The 17,490-nt window shown below is 37.0% G+C and overlaps 1 protein-coding gene and 1 long non-coding RNA gene across 2 annotated transcripts in view; both read right to left on the bottom strand.

Annotated features, from left to right (window-relative positions):
- Positions 1-572: 572 nt before the first annotated feature.
- Positions 573-2,316, bottom strand: LOC121406231. Its single transcript, XR_005968766.1, has 2 exons — positions 788-2,316; positions 573-723 (listed from the first exon to the last, which is right to left on the bottom strand). It is a non-coding gene; the product is annotated as an uncharacterized LOC121406231 (long non-coding RNA).
- Positions 2,317-2,406: 90 nt separating this feature from the next.
- LOC121406135 (alpha-1,3-mannosyl-glycoprotein 4-beta-N-acetylglucosaminyltransferase A-like) overlaps positions 2,407-17,490 on the bottom strand; it is an 88,739-nt gene continuing 73,655 nt past the window's right edge. Inside the window, exons 10-14 of the mRNA XM_041597190.1 lie at positions 14,145-14,252; positions 12,650-12,843; positions 8,896-9,062; positions 7,092-7,204; positions 2,407-6,072 (exon numbers count right to left, since the gene is read on the bottom strand). Coding sequence (XP_041453124.1) covers positions 6,043-6,072; positions 7,092-7,204; positions 8,896-9,062; positions 12,650-12,843; positions 14,145-14,252 — 612 coding nt within the window. The 3' untranslated portion in view covers positions 2,407-6,042. The remainder of the gene's footprint in view (positions 6,073-7,091; positions 7,205-8,895; positions 9,063-12,649; positions 12,844-14,144; positions 14,253-17,490) is intronic.

Raw genomic sequence — 17,490 nt, 5'->3', positions numbered from 1 at the left:
CCCTTTTATCATTAAAAATACATGTACATGTTAGTTAGGGGGAAAAATAAATTCAATTAATACCCAACAGAAGGCCCTGGGAATGATTTTTTTCACGGGGGTGCTGGTTTAAATTTGACAAGTAAGGTAAGGGTGCTCACTATAAAATGTATTTCATTGTGGTCAAGAGAACTTTGGGAAGAAGAAAAATAAAGGTGATTTTTGGCCCAGGAAAAATTTGACAAGCAAAAAAAAAAGTATACCTACATTACACGTACCAGAATTTCATGGCATGCTGACTATGGTGAATACGGGCAGCAATCCCCCCCCCTCCCCGGTTGCTTCCCAGGGCCAGGTACTAGGTAAGAACATGTACCATAAACTAATACCTGGAGAAAATACACAAACAAACTCGTCACATAACAAAAATTCCATTATGATGTCATCTGGGGGTCATGACTGATGTCATAATGATTATATTTTGACATCATCAAGTCATATTGAGTGACATCATGGTTCAATTGACTGCAACTCTGGAAAGGTCAACAAAAGCAGCCTTGTCATATTTTTCTTAAACAAATAAAGGATTGTTATTCAGTACATTATTTTTTTTTCAAAACATGAATCGACACCTACACAGCGAAAGATGCGGTGTCGATTTGTGTAAATACAGGACCACAGTCATTCTAATCAAGTGTTAATTAGTTGGTGTTAGTCAAACACCTTTGGGTGCTATTACAACACCTTTGATTGTTACTGTAGTTCTCTTTGGTGTTATTTTCAAACTCAAGGGTGTAATTTTAAACACCTTTGGGTGTGGTCCTATAGGGACACCAACTGGTGTTAGTATTAACACCCCAGACTGCTAAAACTTAATACATTGACACCTTATGTACAGGGTTAAAGGTCTTTACAGTGTAATATATTGTGTATGCTGACTATAGAGCACACTGTATATCAGATGGCTAAGCCATAATACATGTCCATTGACAACTAATGTCCAGGGTTAAAAGGGCTTTACAGGTGTAATGTATTGTGTATGTTGACTAAAGAGCATACTGTATATCAGACTACCAAACCTTTAATATGTTGACATCTATTGTACAGGGTTTATGTACCCCCCCCCCCACTCCCGGAAAAAATGCTGATTATATTCAAAAGTAAAGACTTTCTGATTATATTCAAAAGTAAACTTTTAGATACCGGTAAAGAGAAGAAAAGATTCAGATTCATTTATTTCACACCTCTCTTCCAAATGGAAGAGAAGGAATGAGATTTGTTAAAATTATAAATCAACTAAACTAATCAAACACACAAGGAAATAAATTAACAATGAAACCATTACATTACAAATTATACTAATATAATTTAACAATGATATCTACAAAAATTCAAATTGTATAAAATCATCAGCTTCCGTTATAAGAATAAAAAAAAAGAATGTAAGAAAGAACTAGCAGAAAGCTAAAGAACGATCATTGCACATCATTCATTTAAGATCATTAACAGAAAGATGACAGGATGAACTTCAGAGAAAAGTACTGTAGATTTGAGACTACATGATCTTAACAGGTGAATGGACAAATATTTATGATTTATTTAGAATATCAACAATTTTACATAAAAACAAGTGAGAATCTCAACAGGTAATGCGAGAATTAAGAATAATTAATGAATAATCAATAACACATACAGATAATACTTTTATCAAAAGGTACAATTAATTTCATCACACAGCAAAATTTTGACTCACACATGTACAATACAATATTATCTGTGTACTGCCCATCAGAAATTGAGATAGGATAAATACATATTTATGAACCAGTATATAACACACTGTATGGGTAATAACTACATATTATCAACAATGCTTTCTTACAGTCTAGGTGCATAACAAAAGGCAGGAAACTGGGTTCACTTTTTTTCTCCAGTTTATTCAAAACATCTAGACTTCTTTTTAATAGCCATTATGAAAAGTTCACACAAAAGTTCAAAATCTATTACTATTAGTACTAATTTGAGTGTCACAGAACTAGCCTATGCTGAATTGGGAGAACAAAATGTCTCCAAGCTGAATTTGTCAAGTCGGTGCAAGGACACCCTTATCAAAACATTTTTTAGCATTAAATCAGTACAGAAACGCCTTCATGCACATGCACTTAAGCGTGCTGCTAAGGGTGTGTTTTTTTAGCACACCATATGCGCAAAAGTGTGGTGTTAAGGGTGTTCTTGCACCAACCTGACAAATTGTCCCGTAGAAGAAATTATGACACTGATGGATTTCTATAGAGTTACTATTGATCCGATCAACCTGAGCTACATGGAAATCCATCCAATATCATAATAATTACTCAAGGAAATTTGCACAATCTCCTGTACACTGAATCTTCAAGAGAACAATGAATGTATGAATATACATCAGATCTAGAATATATTTTAAACAAACATGCAGTTTAGATGTTGATGTTGCTGGCTTTCCATAGTTGTGGTTGATCAGATCCATCTGAACTCTTTGAAAGTCAGGGCCACGATGACCTTGCATGAGAAGGGATAGCTTATTTGAATTTCTTGTGATCTTTGTTATGTTTTCTTTTACTAAATCTCTACAATAGGGCAGGCTAGATACAGGTTCACTCACGAGTTTGTGCACAAACCATTACTAAGATGCCTAAGTATATTTTACTGTTTGCAATATACTGTGTGTGAACGATTCAGAATGGATGAGATCTCAAATCGCAGAAGGGATTTGACTAAATACTATTAGTGTCAAATTTGTGATCAAAACATATTAAAACAAGTTTTCTTTTTTTTTTTCTTGGATGGATATATGTATAGTATAGCAAAACTACTCCATGTAAATCAATCTTGGTCTAGAAACATTACATGCTCAATACGGAGATGAATGAATGATCAATACAGTCAAAACCCGGACAAGGCACTTCAATTTGACCCTTATAAGAAATATGTCACCTCATCGGAAGAAAGGATATGGACGAAACCAAAAACACTACCTGTATTGCCTATAGGCATTTTAATCTAATCGTCAAATACATCTACCTTACGGAAAGCTAACACTTGGCAGCTCTGGGACAACCACAAAATATATACACTCAGTAAATCCATATAGAGGGGCATACACAAATTGCAAGTTCAGACGGCAGTTCAAGGCGGTTTACCCCTTAAGTTCAGTCGGAGCCCTCTATGACAGAGTTTGGCCGATTCGTTTCCAAAGGGTTACAACATGGTTGCGTATTGCTTTGTTAGGCAAACACAGTTCAAAAGATATTGTGAGTTGGTCTAACCTTATGAAAGCAAATAAGTCAAACTCTATCATAACAGGTTCTGATTGAATGCAACTTTGGGGGCATCCGCTGTGAACCATCATCTAAACCAGTGACATGTGATCGTCCCTTTACTACTATTCAATTTAGGTTTATTCTTTTCTGTACGCATCCATTTGTATCTATGGTACATGAAGCGATACAGTTGACACATTGAAATGAGTGCATGGTACATGTATGTGTTGTTTCAAAGGAAACAAATGCACATGCAGAAAAATGGACTAATGAATTCTGATATTCCCATTGGCTTTGTACAGGAAATGACAACAGACAGAATAAGATTTTAATCCAACATGAAAACAGTATTTTCTGTAACGTATGGAACATTATGCAAGATAATCGACTGAAAATTGACATCTTTGCAATGAATATATACCCTGATCTTTTCAAAAACAAAAATTACAAAATAACTTAGGCCGTACATAAACTTCAAGTCCATTACACACATGTATGTGAAGCATCGAATGGGATGTCAAAACACTTAAAAACCATAAGACTTGAGAGGAACTTGAATGTACTGTATGGCAAAATAAGTCAGGGTTGGGAACCGCACCTCTGCCACATTCACATATTTTTAAGAACCACTGCAATAGTTTTTTAAAAAACAATTCAGATGCTTTCATGTCACAATAGGACTTCTTTGTGCTTTTTCTCAGGAGATTTAAGGTTATAAACCAGAGGAGATACTCAACATAGCGTTTAAAAAAAACAGCATGAGGAATTTTTCTCTTTTTATTCAAATCAACTTTTCGTTGGGTAAACTTGTCCTTTAATGTGATCCAATTTATGAAGGGGTGTCCAAACTTTGCAGACATTTACAAAATACTCATTAGGCTAACATTCATTAACAAAATATTCACATTTTATACAAAATCAATCAAAATAATAGGTACCAAATTGACGGCAAGATTTTAAACTATGAATCAAAATGATAAAAATGTGATGTAGGTCAAGGGGTTTAGCCGGTATCGTGATCTCAACATTCTATTCTGATTGCTGAATGTGCGCTGTGCTGGAAAACCGTTCTGAAAACGTGTGATCTAATTTCGCAGACCAAAGTTTTGTGGAGAAATAAACAAAAGCTCAAGCTCAAAAGGTGATATATTTACATCAGATGGATGGCATAATGCTGTAGAAGCGGTCAGCACCACATTCTGCTTACAAAATGATGATATCATGATGCTTGTTGATAAATTCAGATTTTTTCTGAATGGGAGCTAACGGTGACAAATTTGCTGATCTTTTGTCAATATTATCATGAATACTGAACTCATCCTTAAAAAACTTATTATGCTAGAGGGTAATTTTAGGTCGCTTTTCCTGCTGATGATATAAGATTTTCAAGATATTGAATAAATATTGAGATAATGACCATCCGCGAAGTTTGGACTCACTGCCACACCGTCAAGGTGTCGAAAAATCTCCATGAGATCTAATTTCATATTTGCAAGAAAAGTGTCTTAACAGCTGAGTTCACTATTTCAGTTTTCATCCATACAGTAACTTCATGAACTCTTGATAAGAGTTTGTTCCTAATAAAATGGAGACCAAGTTCTACATCTCCTGTAGACCAATTTATTTGGCATTGACTCTGCTTTACTGGGAAGGTGTGAAAATGCCCCTGTAAGTGGTAAATTACATAGTTTTCACATTAGCAGATATTTTGAAAATAATCATTTTAAGTTACGAAAGAGGCCTACCATAAACATTGTATTCAAGGGTTCTTTCTGAAACTTGTATTACACAGGCATTCAAACTTAATAAAAGTTTCCGTTTCTGTTTATGGTAACTCCCGTAGGAACTTGACAGGACAGTTTTCGCTGGTAAACGCCAAGCTGGTATATAACCAATTACCCAGGACATTGTACGTTTAGATTAGTCAGTCATAGTGGCTGACGTTATAGACGATAGATATTACTCTCTGGTCTTTTTGTCAAAGTGGAGACAATGGCAGAGTGGGGATCTATCTCACAACCTTGCGATTATGAGTCCAATGCTCTAGCCACTGGACCAACATACAGTAAACAAATATATCAGGCTTTGAGAAAGTATAGTGGAAATATTTATCCAAGGTAGGTCTGGCAATTACTATTTTCCCCGAGGGGCGAAGCTTCAAGGGAAATATAGAAGTTTTGCCAGTCAAACCGAGGAGTGATAATTCCCACTATGCTTTCGAAGGAAACGCCTGATATATTTGTTTTATATCCTACTTTTTATAATTTAGAACCAAAAACTATGCGTTGAGCTTGAAGAATCCGGTTAATTGCATTAAATGACCGAATTTTCTCCAAGCTATCGCGCTCAGCGTAACGCGAATTGTGCCTGCGCCAACTTGCCTGGGACAGAGATCTAACTGACCGGTGCGCCTGAGAGTTCAGTTAACATCCAGTTTTCTGATATAATGACGTCAGAACGTTGGTATAGCAAAAAAATATATTGAGGTCTGACGTCACGCAACATCATAGTTGAAATATATTTGGTCACATGATGGTATTTGAACCAATCACTATACATGATTTAATCTATGAAGGGTATAATACATCATATTGGATTGTCCTTTCTATGAGTTGCACTGGACAGACGTGAGGGTCACTCACATTTCATGTGATACACAATACACACTACTTCTAAGCACATATAAATAATGTCACAGTATGCATTGCTTAGATAAAAATAACTGTTGGCCGGAGGGGAGTTCTGTCAAGAATCAAAGCTGTCGTCACCTCTTCTTCTTCTCAACAATATAAATCTGAAACATGAAAGAAATCAAGGAAAAAAATCAATTTCAATTTATTAATTATCCATAAAATGCAAAGCAGATATATACAATAAAAATGTGGATGGGAAGCACAACTAAAGCCTATGGCTTGCTAAACAGTGATCCCCTTTACACATACAAATTTGGGACATATGGAAGAAAGGTAGACAGAAGATAGGGACAAATAGAGCAAGTGGGCAATATGATATGAAACAATGTGAAAATGTAGTTATTTGAGAGAAAATGGTGTAAGAGAGAAAATGAAAAGCGGTGAAAAAAAGAGAGAGCAAAAGAAATAATAAATCAATAATTATCGTATATACATATACACGAATACATTCCTAAAAATATAATCTTATCAAAAATAGGAATACATATTATAAATTTTCCTTTTAACAAACAAAAGATAAAACAAGGCAACAGCTAGATTGTGTCTTGCCGACCCGTGACTACAGAACATGAAGGTTTCCTCAAGTACATCTCTAACCAAGTTCAATGTCACAGGAAAGTCTTGCAGGTTAACCTAACTGTCAGACTTCAAATGGCCTTGACCTTACAATGATACCTCTGGTGGCAGCATTACACACATGTCCCAAAGTAATGTCCCCCAAGTAAAAATTAGAGCTTTGAATGGTTTCAGAAGCAAATAAACCTTCCTCTAAACTGCCAGAAATCATTTAGAAATGATCATAAACCCCTAAATTGTCAAAATTGCCCTTTTCAAAATCACTAGGGTCGAAGTAAAAAGGGTAAACTATTTTGTCCTAAATCCTCTACACTTTATTTATAAAATCCATAAGCCTTAGCTGAAGAAAAAGCGATGTGTGATAATTCTTTGAACAATTTTTATATTTCTCTGTGTGTGTGTTTGAGTGTGTGTGTGTGTGGGGGGGTATACATATTGCTTAAATTTTGACATATTAATATGTGATCATACCCATAAGCAATAGCCAGCAGGCCCAAATCTGAATCACAAACCTCTATATATAATGATGCTGTAGCAGACTTACCTCTGACAATATAACCCAATTCTTGGCTTCTGATAACACATGTAATCTTATCTCTTGCACTGCTCCTATCTTGCTATCTACATTTCCTATAGCACGGCCATCTTCAAATTTACCTACAATTGCAACAACAACAACAGAAATAGTGTAAGAATCCTAAAAAATTATTTATATAAGATTTCATATAAACTGAAGTTAGAACAACTGAGTGTCTGACATCGTTTCATGAAAGGACTTGCCAGACGGTTCATCCGACAAGTCCTGTTTCATTTAAAAGTTACCATAGCAACAGTGCTTCTGAGCCAATCAGCATCAAGGAAAGTTGTCAGATATCTGACAACTTGTCGCATGAAAAATTTGATGAAACACTCGTCTCTCAGTGCGTATCGCTCATAATTTTCATATCAATGGTTTTGTGAAAATGAGAGAAAAAAAAATGAAATATCAACTTAATCATACCCTCTTTCAGTAGCAATGTCATTTCTACACTCTAGTTACATTTTTTCTCTGTTAATTTAAATGTACAGTTGGTTGTTTGGTCTTGGCCTTTAAAAATCAATAAATCTGCCTCTGACATTTAAACATTTTCTTGTGGGTATAAATTTCATTTTGATTCAATTCAACCATATGCTTGACATAGCACTGAAAGAGCTAAAATGATGGCTGAATAATGGCCATATGGTGTACGTAAATGGATGTTTCTAAGAATTCCCCCAAATGACAGGATATATCAGTAGACATATAATCTAATACCCCCTGCCAAAAGAAAAATACTTTTATACATCATGTTCCCCCCCAAAAGAATTTATGGAAATTGTAGTACATGATACCTGTAGGAGCTGCTCACATATAACGTCACAAAAACATTTAAAAAAATTCATCACTATGTTATTCTTTGATGATGAGTTTCATCAAACCTTCAACAATATTTTTCTTTTATGATAATGAATGCAAATAGCAAACCATTTAATTGGGATTACTTGATTCAGACTACTGCTCAAGTGCTGCCATTTTCCCCCCTTTATTTTGGCACAAAGCCATGTACATGTATGACACTGTGCAAGAATTGTCATTGCCAATGTTTGGTAAGGCAGGGGCAAATATTTGGATTGTGGGGTCGCTTGATCCAGGAGACTTTACAGTATCTATCAACACTACATAGTCTATTTCAAAAATATTATTTTGACAGATTTTACCAAAAGTTATTTTTTTGTGTGTGTGTCTCAATATGCACTGTAACGGGCCCTTCCTTAAATAATAGACCTTTATGGAAGTTAAAAACTCACTTTCTCTTTTCTTCACTTCATTATCTACATGTACAGTACTCAAGCCATGACATTTTGAGAGCAGCACAATATGGACATGGTGGGTGTTTCATAAAGCTTTTCATAAGTTAAGGGCGACTTTAGGAAGGACTGGTGATCCTTTCTTGTGATAAATGGTATACACAAGAACGTTCATTGGTGAGGGTTTTGCGTGTAAGAAAGGATTATCAGTCCTTTTTAAAGTCTCTCTTAACTTACAAACAGCTTTATGAAACACCCACCAGGCTTTACATCCAGTTTAGTCCCTAACTACGGGGACAAGCCGGATTCACCTCAGACTCATAGAATCACTCTCCCCTCCTCCATATTGGGTCAGACGTACACATTTCATAACATTTCACACCTAAAAACATTTCTTTTCAATGAATTTCTTTCATAATTCCAGAATAGCACCTTGAGGACTTCACAGAGTGGATATGGGACTATATAAGTCCAATATATTACTATTATTGTTTCTATTTAGGAATATGTTGAATTCTCACCAATTTGAATGAAGCCATCTTCTGTTCTGGGCAGATTCAGCTCGGCCCCATTGTCTGCTTCTAAGATGCCTTCTTTCTTTTCTTGGTGATAGCTTGGTAATACTTCCACAGAGGTATTGTAAAATTTATCACCCGGGTTCTCAGTATTGCTACTTATAAACCGATACCTGTAAAACAAAATGTAACATACATGTAGACATAATAATAATAACCAAACATCAAAAACAACAATAAAAACACCACCACCACCACCATCACCACTTCCACTACTAATACTAATATGCAACATTTATGTAGCACTTAATGCAACATTTGTAAGCACTGCATACTATTACCCCAGCTTTAGCATAGCTACATGTACTCTGATCAGGCGCTCGAGCATTCATTCAAGGAATTCCTTCTTACCAGGTTCCCATTTACTACACCTGGGTGGAGAGTGGCAAATGTAGATAAACACCTTGCCAAAGGACAGGAGTGCTGCAGTGGGATTCGAACCCCTAACTTTGTGGTTCAAAGTCTGGAGACATATCCACTGAGCTACAACACCTCTACATCAACAATAAGGTATAGTCAAATCTGTTTAGCAACCACCTGTATACAAGGACCACCCTTTCCATAAAGATCACCCAGAGTTGTTTCCCATGAATAGAATTCCGCATTGAAACATGTACTACAAGCTGTTCAAAGGGGAGCATTTCATCAACATTTTTGTCCAACAAGAAACAAGTTGTCAGATCTGACATCTTTGCTTGATTTTTGAAGCCAAAACTTGCTGTCATTTTTATGCCAAAAGCAATTATTACATTATAGTATAAAATGAGATTGGTATTGGATCTAATCAGATTAGTGGCATACATGTGTAAGTCTCCTATGGTGAAAGAGAGCCTTTAACTAGTATATTTTCCCCTCACCTAAAATAATGCCCTAAATATATCTTTTTTAAGATGGATTGAAAATATACTTTTAGCACAGCTGGACTCTTTAAAACTTTCACCCATTTCTGCTGAGTTTGGCAATCTTATTTCCCTTTTAACTAAATGCACAGTGTAGTATGGCATTACAAATTTTGAACTTTAATATGCTGATTTTTTTTTGTTAAGCTTAAGCACAGCACTTTCTGCAACAAATTCCATGTGAATTTTTCTCTAGCAAGACTGTTTCATCCTCCAGTTTCATGCCTTGTTAAGCTCCTCATTACTGAATCATCCAGTCAAACTTATTTTGTCTTTGGAATGCATACCTCCGGCAACGCTTCGAACAAGCTCCACTCTTGCTTCGAGGAAAGCACTAATTTGAATCAGTCATCGGTTTTAAGAAACGGGATTAGAAAGAAAGCTGCATTTAAAAACATCCAAAACAGTTTCGAAGCTGTCTTATAAATACATGTACTTCCCTTTTTGCGGTGTTAGGATACGTGTGATGACATATGAACCAAAGCCATTTGCTGCACAATCAATAATAATATGACATTGCTAGTGAAGCATAAAAAAAAATAGTGGTAGAGGTAATAACAAAAGTTCTGAGGCCCATTTTATAAAGAGTTACAACTGTTGTAACTTTGTCATTATGGCAACTACCATGGCAACAGGGCTCAGCAGCCAATCAAAATCAAGGTTGCCATGGTAGTTGCCATAATGACAAAGTTACAACACTTGTAACTCTTTATGAAACGGGCCCCTGATCAATGAACATTAAGAGGGATGTGCATATATTAAAATGAAATTATAAGCAGATCACCCCTGGCAGTATTGTCAACAATGCACAGCATTGTTGACAATACTTTGTAACAGTGAAATATCCGCCATTTTCTCATTTTTTGAAATTATTCATCTATGAAACAAGGCAAAAGCGAATTTGTGTCTCGCCCACGTATGAAAATAACCAGAAATATTGTGATTTGCGAGGGCATGCAACAGAATTGTATCGAAACTTCATTGTAATATGACTGGGATGGAATAACACTTGCCTTAAGAGCCTTGCACGTAAATTTTAATGTTGACCTGAAAATGACCTTCGACCTTATCATGTGACCTCCGACTGCAGCATAACATGCAGGTCCCCTAAGTCAATCTACCATCCAAGTTTGGTTGAAAAGCACCTTACGGTTGCGGAGTTAGGTAAGGTTGACCTGAAAATGACCTTTGACCTTATCGTGTGACCTCCGACTACAGCATAACATGCAGGTCCCCCAAGTCCATCTACCATCCAAGTTTGGTTGAAAAGCACCTTACGGTTGCGGAGTTAGGTAAGGTTGACCTGAAAATGACCTTTGACCTTATCGTGTGACCTCCGACTACAGCATAACATGCAGGTCCCCCAAGTCCATCTACCATCCAAGTTTGGTTGAAAAGCGACTTACGATTGTGGAGTTATGTGTCATTAGATTTGTGACGGACGGACGACGTTTGGATCCCTAATTCTCGCCTTCACCTCTGGTGGGCGAGACAATAAATGATCTAATGATCCAAGGATCAAGGCTGTGGATGCCCTGTTTACCGGACTCAATGCCCCTCGTTTTTGCCTGGGACACTTCTGGGCCCCGTAATGCACAGGTCAGCGATCAATCGCTAAATGAAATGGCCTATCAAAATCATTGTTGCATGCGCATCTTGTTCAGTAGACTGACGAAGATCCAATCAGATTCGTTCTTTTCAAAATAGCAATTAATTGCTATTAACATTTGTGTTACGGGGCCCTGATGTCCTTTTCATTCTTCCCATCTGGAATAACTGTATCATTAAAGAGATGTGCCCCTCAAGCAAATTGGCCTTCCCCAAAAATGTATTGCAATTAAAGGCATGAAATTTGAGTTTCAGGTGAGTACATGTTTGTACATATTATGCAACATGTGACCTTTTGGTAATATATTTTTCTATCATGGTGATATCATGACACAGTCATTCAGTTCATTGACCCCAAATGACCCTGAACTTAATTATATGACTTGAAATTTCACGCCACTTGATCAGGTACACATGATTACCCTACATGTATGTCCACTTTATCTTACTGAAAAGGTCAATTTCTTAATTATGGTGACATGTCAAAAACCATCAAAATCATTATTCTGATCAGCTTGACATGCAGCACTTGACCATTAAAGAGAAATTCCAGTAGTTGCAGTAAACACTGGTTTCATGAGAAAGTCTGTAAAACAAGGCTTAATTGTCAGTATATCATCGAGGATCTAGATCTGGTACAGTTACATTAACTGAACTTTGTGAAATCTAGAAATCTACACTGAAAAATGTTCACACCAAAGATCCCAACACAGATAAGCACACGTGGGACAATGTATAATTATTGCTTAGAGCGTCGGGCCCTACGCTCTACCCGAATCCTGTGCTTATTTGCTGATTTCTCAGCAATTACACAATTTCTTCCAGAATCCTTTGGCACATGCATTTTATTTATACAAACAGACACTTTGGTGGTCATTTCATTGGATTCTGTATGAACTCATTTGATATCGTTACCAAAACTAGCATTTACCTTTAAAGGCTCTGTCACATCAGTCCGTGCAAGACTTGCGGGTGATTGCCCACTAGTCACACGCAAGGCTTGCACGGAACGATGTGACAGGGTCTTAAAACTTTAACTCACACAATACATGTTTACTAGCGTAAGTGTGTAGTTTTGTCTTACCTTGTATGTAACCCCTCCCCCCCCCAAAAAAAAGCTTTGCGGCATCATTTCTGAACAAGGCTTAAATGATGGTGGATAAATATCTCATGAGAGAAATACCGGTACTTACTGTTCTATAACAATAGGGGTATTGAAATGGAACTTGACCTGGTCCCCCGCCCCTGGTGTATTTCCCCAGAAGATGTCCTGACCGGCGTAGGCCTTGTCTAATGTGTAGCGTAGGTAATGCCTGATGGTCGACGACACCTCAGCTGGAGGGTTGGTGTGCTGTGGTAACTTCATGCCTTTCTTAAAATCTCTATCCTGCGGGTTTCAAGGAAGCTCAACTATGTTATAAGTGCAACTTATAGGGTGGTGTTTCACAAATTTGGGTCCTGTTTCATAAAGATGCGTTATAATAACAAATACACAATTTCTATTACAAGTTTGCTATCAGCCAATCTAATCAAGGGATTTCAGTAGCTTTAAACTGTTATTATAAATTGTTATTACAACAAGCTTTATGAAACAGGCACCTGATCCTTAGTGACCCTTTCCTGGGGCCTGTTTCATAAAGAGTAACAACTATGGTAACTTTGCCATTATGGCAACTACCATGGTAATGAGATCAGCAGCCAATCACAATCAAGGATTCCACTGAAGTTATAAAAATGGACTCCTGGTGCCAAATCAGATTTTCAGCGATTATCTGGGCCCTGTTTACAAAGAGTTGCAACTTATCAGATCACCCACAACTTTGAAAATCCAGCTTCGCCAACATCGAAAATGCATGTTTGTTCAAAATGTTTTCTAGATTATTTTTCTAGGTTATATGATGCATTCTCACGTATTCATTCAGATGATGTTTGAAGGTTTGCATGGTGGTATGAACAATCACGGAACAGGTTTATGGTACACCATGTGTAAAGTCCTGAAGGGACCGAGATAAGAAAAGTGGATAGAAGTGGAGAAGACTCCTAAAGACGGACAGTCAACCTGCCTGAAACGTTGAGTCTACTCTCCTGCTCCTACTCAATTCATCAACTCTAGCCTTCTCTCACCTACTCAAGCCTGTCTACTTCTTAGCTTTGCACTTCTTCTGGTTTACAGTCCTTTTACGGACTACACTAAATTTGAGAAAAATACTCAATTTCAAATCTCCACTTTCTCGACTTTCCAATTCACCTCCATTTCTATCCACTTTTCTTGTCTCAGTCCCTCCAGGACTTACATATGGTGTACCGTAAACTTATTCTGCGATTCTCATACATTCATTGTTTTCTTTACAACTTGGTGTGCTTCTCTGTCAGTGTAAATTTCCTTTACGAAAATATTATGACACTGATGGATTTTTATACAGTTGAAAATTGATCGAATCAATCGCAACTCTCTACAAGATAGGGCCTATCTCTGTAGATTGAAAAAATCTAATTTTTTTAACGAGCATCTGCATAGAATAGTAAACATATTAAAAAAATAACTTTTATTCTTAGATAGATTTTCTTCAAACCTTCATCAATATTTTTCTATAGTTCTTTCTGCTTTTTTTCTTGAACCAACTTGATATCTGGGTGATTTTTCCCACTTGAAAGTAAAATACATAACTCTATGATAAGCTGACTTACTTTTAATTTTTGTAGCTTTCCTTTGAGTGATGAATGTAGTCCTATATGTTGAAAGAGAGATGGTTTGTAGCGTATCCTGTAAGCAGCTTTCTGTCTTCCACAATGTTTCTAGGAGAAAAAGTATGAGAAAGATACAATTCGTATTCAGATTATTGCCAAATGTTTGGAGAACCACACTGTAAAACCTTTCAACTGGCTTATTGTATTACTTATAACACACCTTTAAAAAAAAAAGGTCCAAAGCACACTGCAGGGAAGTGTTAAGCTAAAACCCTACACACACCCTCTCTTTAAAATGCTAGGTCATACCCCTAAACATTACCTCTCTTTAAAGTGTGAGGCTATATGCTTTAACACATCCTCTCTTTAATGTGTCAGGGCATACATGTACGCCTAAACACCTCTCTTTAAAGAGCTAGGTCATACCCCTAAACATTCCCTCTCGTTAAATTATTAAGCTACATGTACAATCTTACACACCCATCTATTTAAAGTGTAAGGCTGTACCCCTGAGCACCTCCTCTCTACAGAGTGCTAGGCTACACCCCTAAACACCGCTCCAAAGCTTCGCATATTTTTCATTATGCCGTTCCGGTCGCATTGATCCTACAATGAGCTGCAATTTTGGTGAAAAGAAGTCGCAGAGCACTGTCCGACCATCACCTCTGCGCGAGCGCACCCCAGCGGCCGTGCTGCCGGGCTAGCTGCATCATACACACATACCCGTTCCATAGGGATGCATACACACTCACATGCTGGCGATCCGTTCCAAGGACCCCCGTTTTCACAAACATTTGTAGTTCCGAAGCCCGTTCCGAGGACCCTCCTTTTTATAATAAGCCCGCTCCAAGGCCCCCGTATTTTTGTTTCCTCCGCGGCACACCCCTACCACTTTTTTGGTTGAGTGCCCCACCCACCGGGTAGGCTACACCCCTGAACACCTCCTCTTTAAAAAGTGATCTACATTATATCCTTTAAACACCCTCTACTTAGGTCATATACCCTAAACACCCCTAATCTCTTTAGCAGTGTCAGGCTATACCCCTTAACACCTCCTGCATGCCAGTGGGGAAAGAAAGGAGAGAAATCTGGGTCTTCATTTGATGGATCTACAGTGACATCCAATGGTGAGAAGAGTCACTGCCCTTGCCAGATCAGGCTGTGTTCAACTCTTCTTTCACGTTTTTCAAAAGACCTATTTTCTTTTTAAAAAAAAGACCGAAGTGTGCATTTCATCAAATAACCATGGGCCAATGGCATAAAGGGTCTTTGCAAGAACCGTCTTCTGTGTCGCCCATTTATCTTGACGCGCTATATTTTAAATGAATTAACTGCAAACAAATTTTAAAGTTAAAGTAAACAAAAATCTCAATTTGTAAAATGAGGTGATATATCATAAACTTCAGAAATATCCTGCATACAGCATATCACAAAAGATGGGTGACCTGAAAGACAGTCATTGGAAAGATCCTTTTGTGCAATCGGCCTCATGATTCTTAAAATCACACCATGAAGTACTTTCAAAGGTTTGCTTCGTAAAGCCATCCTGCAAGACCATCAACAGGATGTCCGCCATTTCCAAGTCACAATGCCACTTGAAAAAACCTAATATTGTTATCCCACAGACTTGTACATGTTACTTGGGCCGAGGCCGAGGTGACAGACAGCAAAATGTATTCTTGAGGCCGGCCTTGAAAACATCCCAACCATCGATATTAATTATTGATTGAACGCAACAGACATCTCAATCAAGGTCCTACAAAGGGCCTTTTAAACGGTTTGAAAATGTATCTCAAGTTGACCTTTTCTTCATGTGTCAAACTCAAAAGAGATTCTGCTTTTATATACTCTGCATACATCAGAACAACTTCACTACAAATCGTTTTACTGAAGTGTTAGGCCTATTACCCCATCATTGAATCCTGGCATGCCTGCACACAATATGCCTTCCTCCACTCCCTGGGGAGCATCCCAATGAGAGTTCAAAGACTCCATTGCTAGACATACTACATAGGCTTTCGCGCGACATAACCATGTTTTAATTGCATTTTGATTAGAGACTCTAACGTTTAAATGGATTGAATACACCCTCAATTGATGTGTTAGGCCTACAGCTATAAAACAAGGTGACAGGGTCAACCATGTTGATGACTTTCTATGTCATTTGGTCATCACAAGTAATCAATTACATGAACATCTCTTTCATCAATGCAATTTTCAAAGATACCCTCTGTCTCAAGAAATGTGATTTGTTGCTTCAAAATGATTTCAAGAAAAACAAACACATCATAGCTCAAGATCACCTTGAAGATTTCATGAAAGATCTTGTCAGACATTTTATCCAAGTCCTGTTAATCTGAAAATTGCCATTGAAATGGTGCTTCTCAAACACTTAAAATCAAGAAAATCAAGGAAGTTGTCAGATCTAACAACTTCTTTGACAAAATCTGCTGATGAATGCTCCCCTGAAATATAGGCTACACTTTTTCTTGACTTTTGCTTCTCCTATTTTGAAAAAATTTGAAAATAGTAGTATTAACTACATTATCATGAGTATTTTTTTGACAGCATAATCACTCAACACTGCACAAATGTGAGCTTCAATTAGTCATGCATAACACAGAATTTTGATTATGTGTCAATATTCAGTCATATCATGCCATGAGCTCTATGTAGGTTGTGAAGTCAACTACAGCGTAGCAATAAACTTGCGATCAATTCCAAGTCTATTTTCGGTCCCTTATCCAATCATAAGTTTTGAAATAAAAAGTAAATTTGTGATTTTTGATTGCTAATCTACTTGTTGACACAAGCAGTGTAATCTGATTTGCTAGAGTTATAAAATAAGGTCTATCAATTGTATAATTGGAACGATTTATTTGCAATTGATTGCAAATATTTACTTGCAACACCCCTTATACATTATCTGCCTATCATGATCTTGTATGCCCTTGATAGAGAATAAGGCTAGTTAACCTATACATCAGGTAGCAATTGTAGGCCTAATGATTAATGAGACTGTGACAGATATGCAATTAATTGCACTTCAAATAACATGGATTACATTCATGCCATCTGGTTCACTTTAAATTTCTCTCACACAAAACTATGAATTTATAGCACATGACTCTTACAGTCTTGCTGTCACATGCAGTCAGTGTCTCAAGGAATTATTTGTACATTAAAATTACTAACTTGGTTAAAATCTAATAAACGATGTATCCTACATGAATGAAAGAGAAAGGTATAGCCTGGTACATGTATGTTTTGCATCCAATTCAAAATTGTGATCAGTCATGTACATGTATGAGTGATGTATGAATCATTATATTTGGCAATAATGCAA

This window comes from Lytechinus variegatus, chromosome 1 (genome assembly GCF_018143015.1).
Source record: "Lytechinus variegatus isolate NC3 chromosome 1, Lvar_3.0, whole genome shotgun sequence".
Lineage (NCBI taxonomy): Eukaryota > Metazoa > Echinodermata > Echinoidea > Temnopleuroida > Toxopneustidae > Lytechinus > Lytechinus variegatus.
Note: the sequence above shows the minus strand (reverse complement) of the source record. Positions and strands in the feature narration are given on the sequence as shown.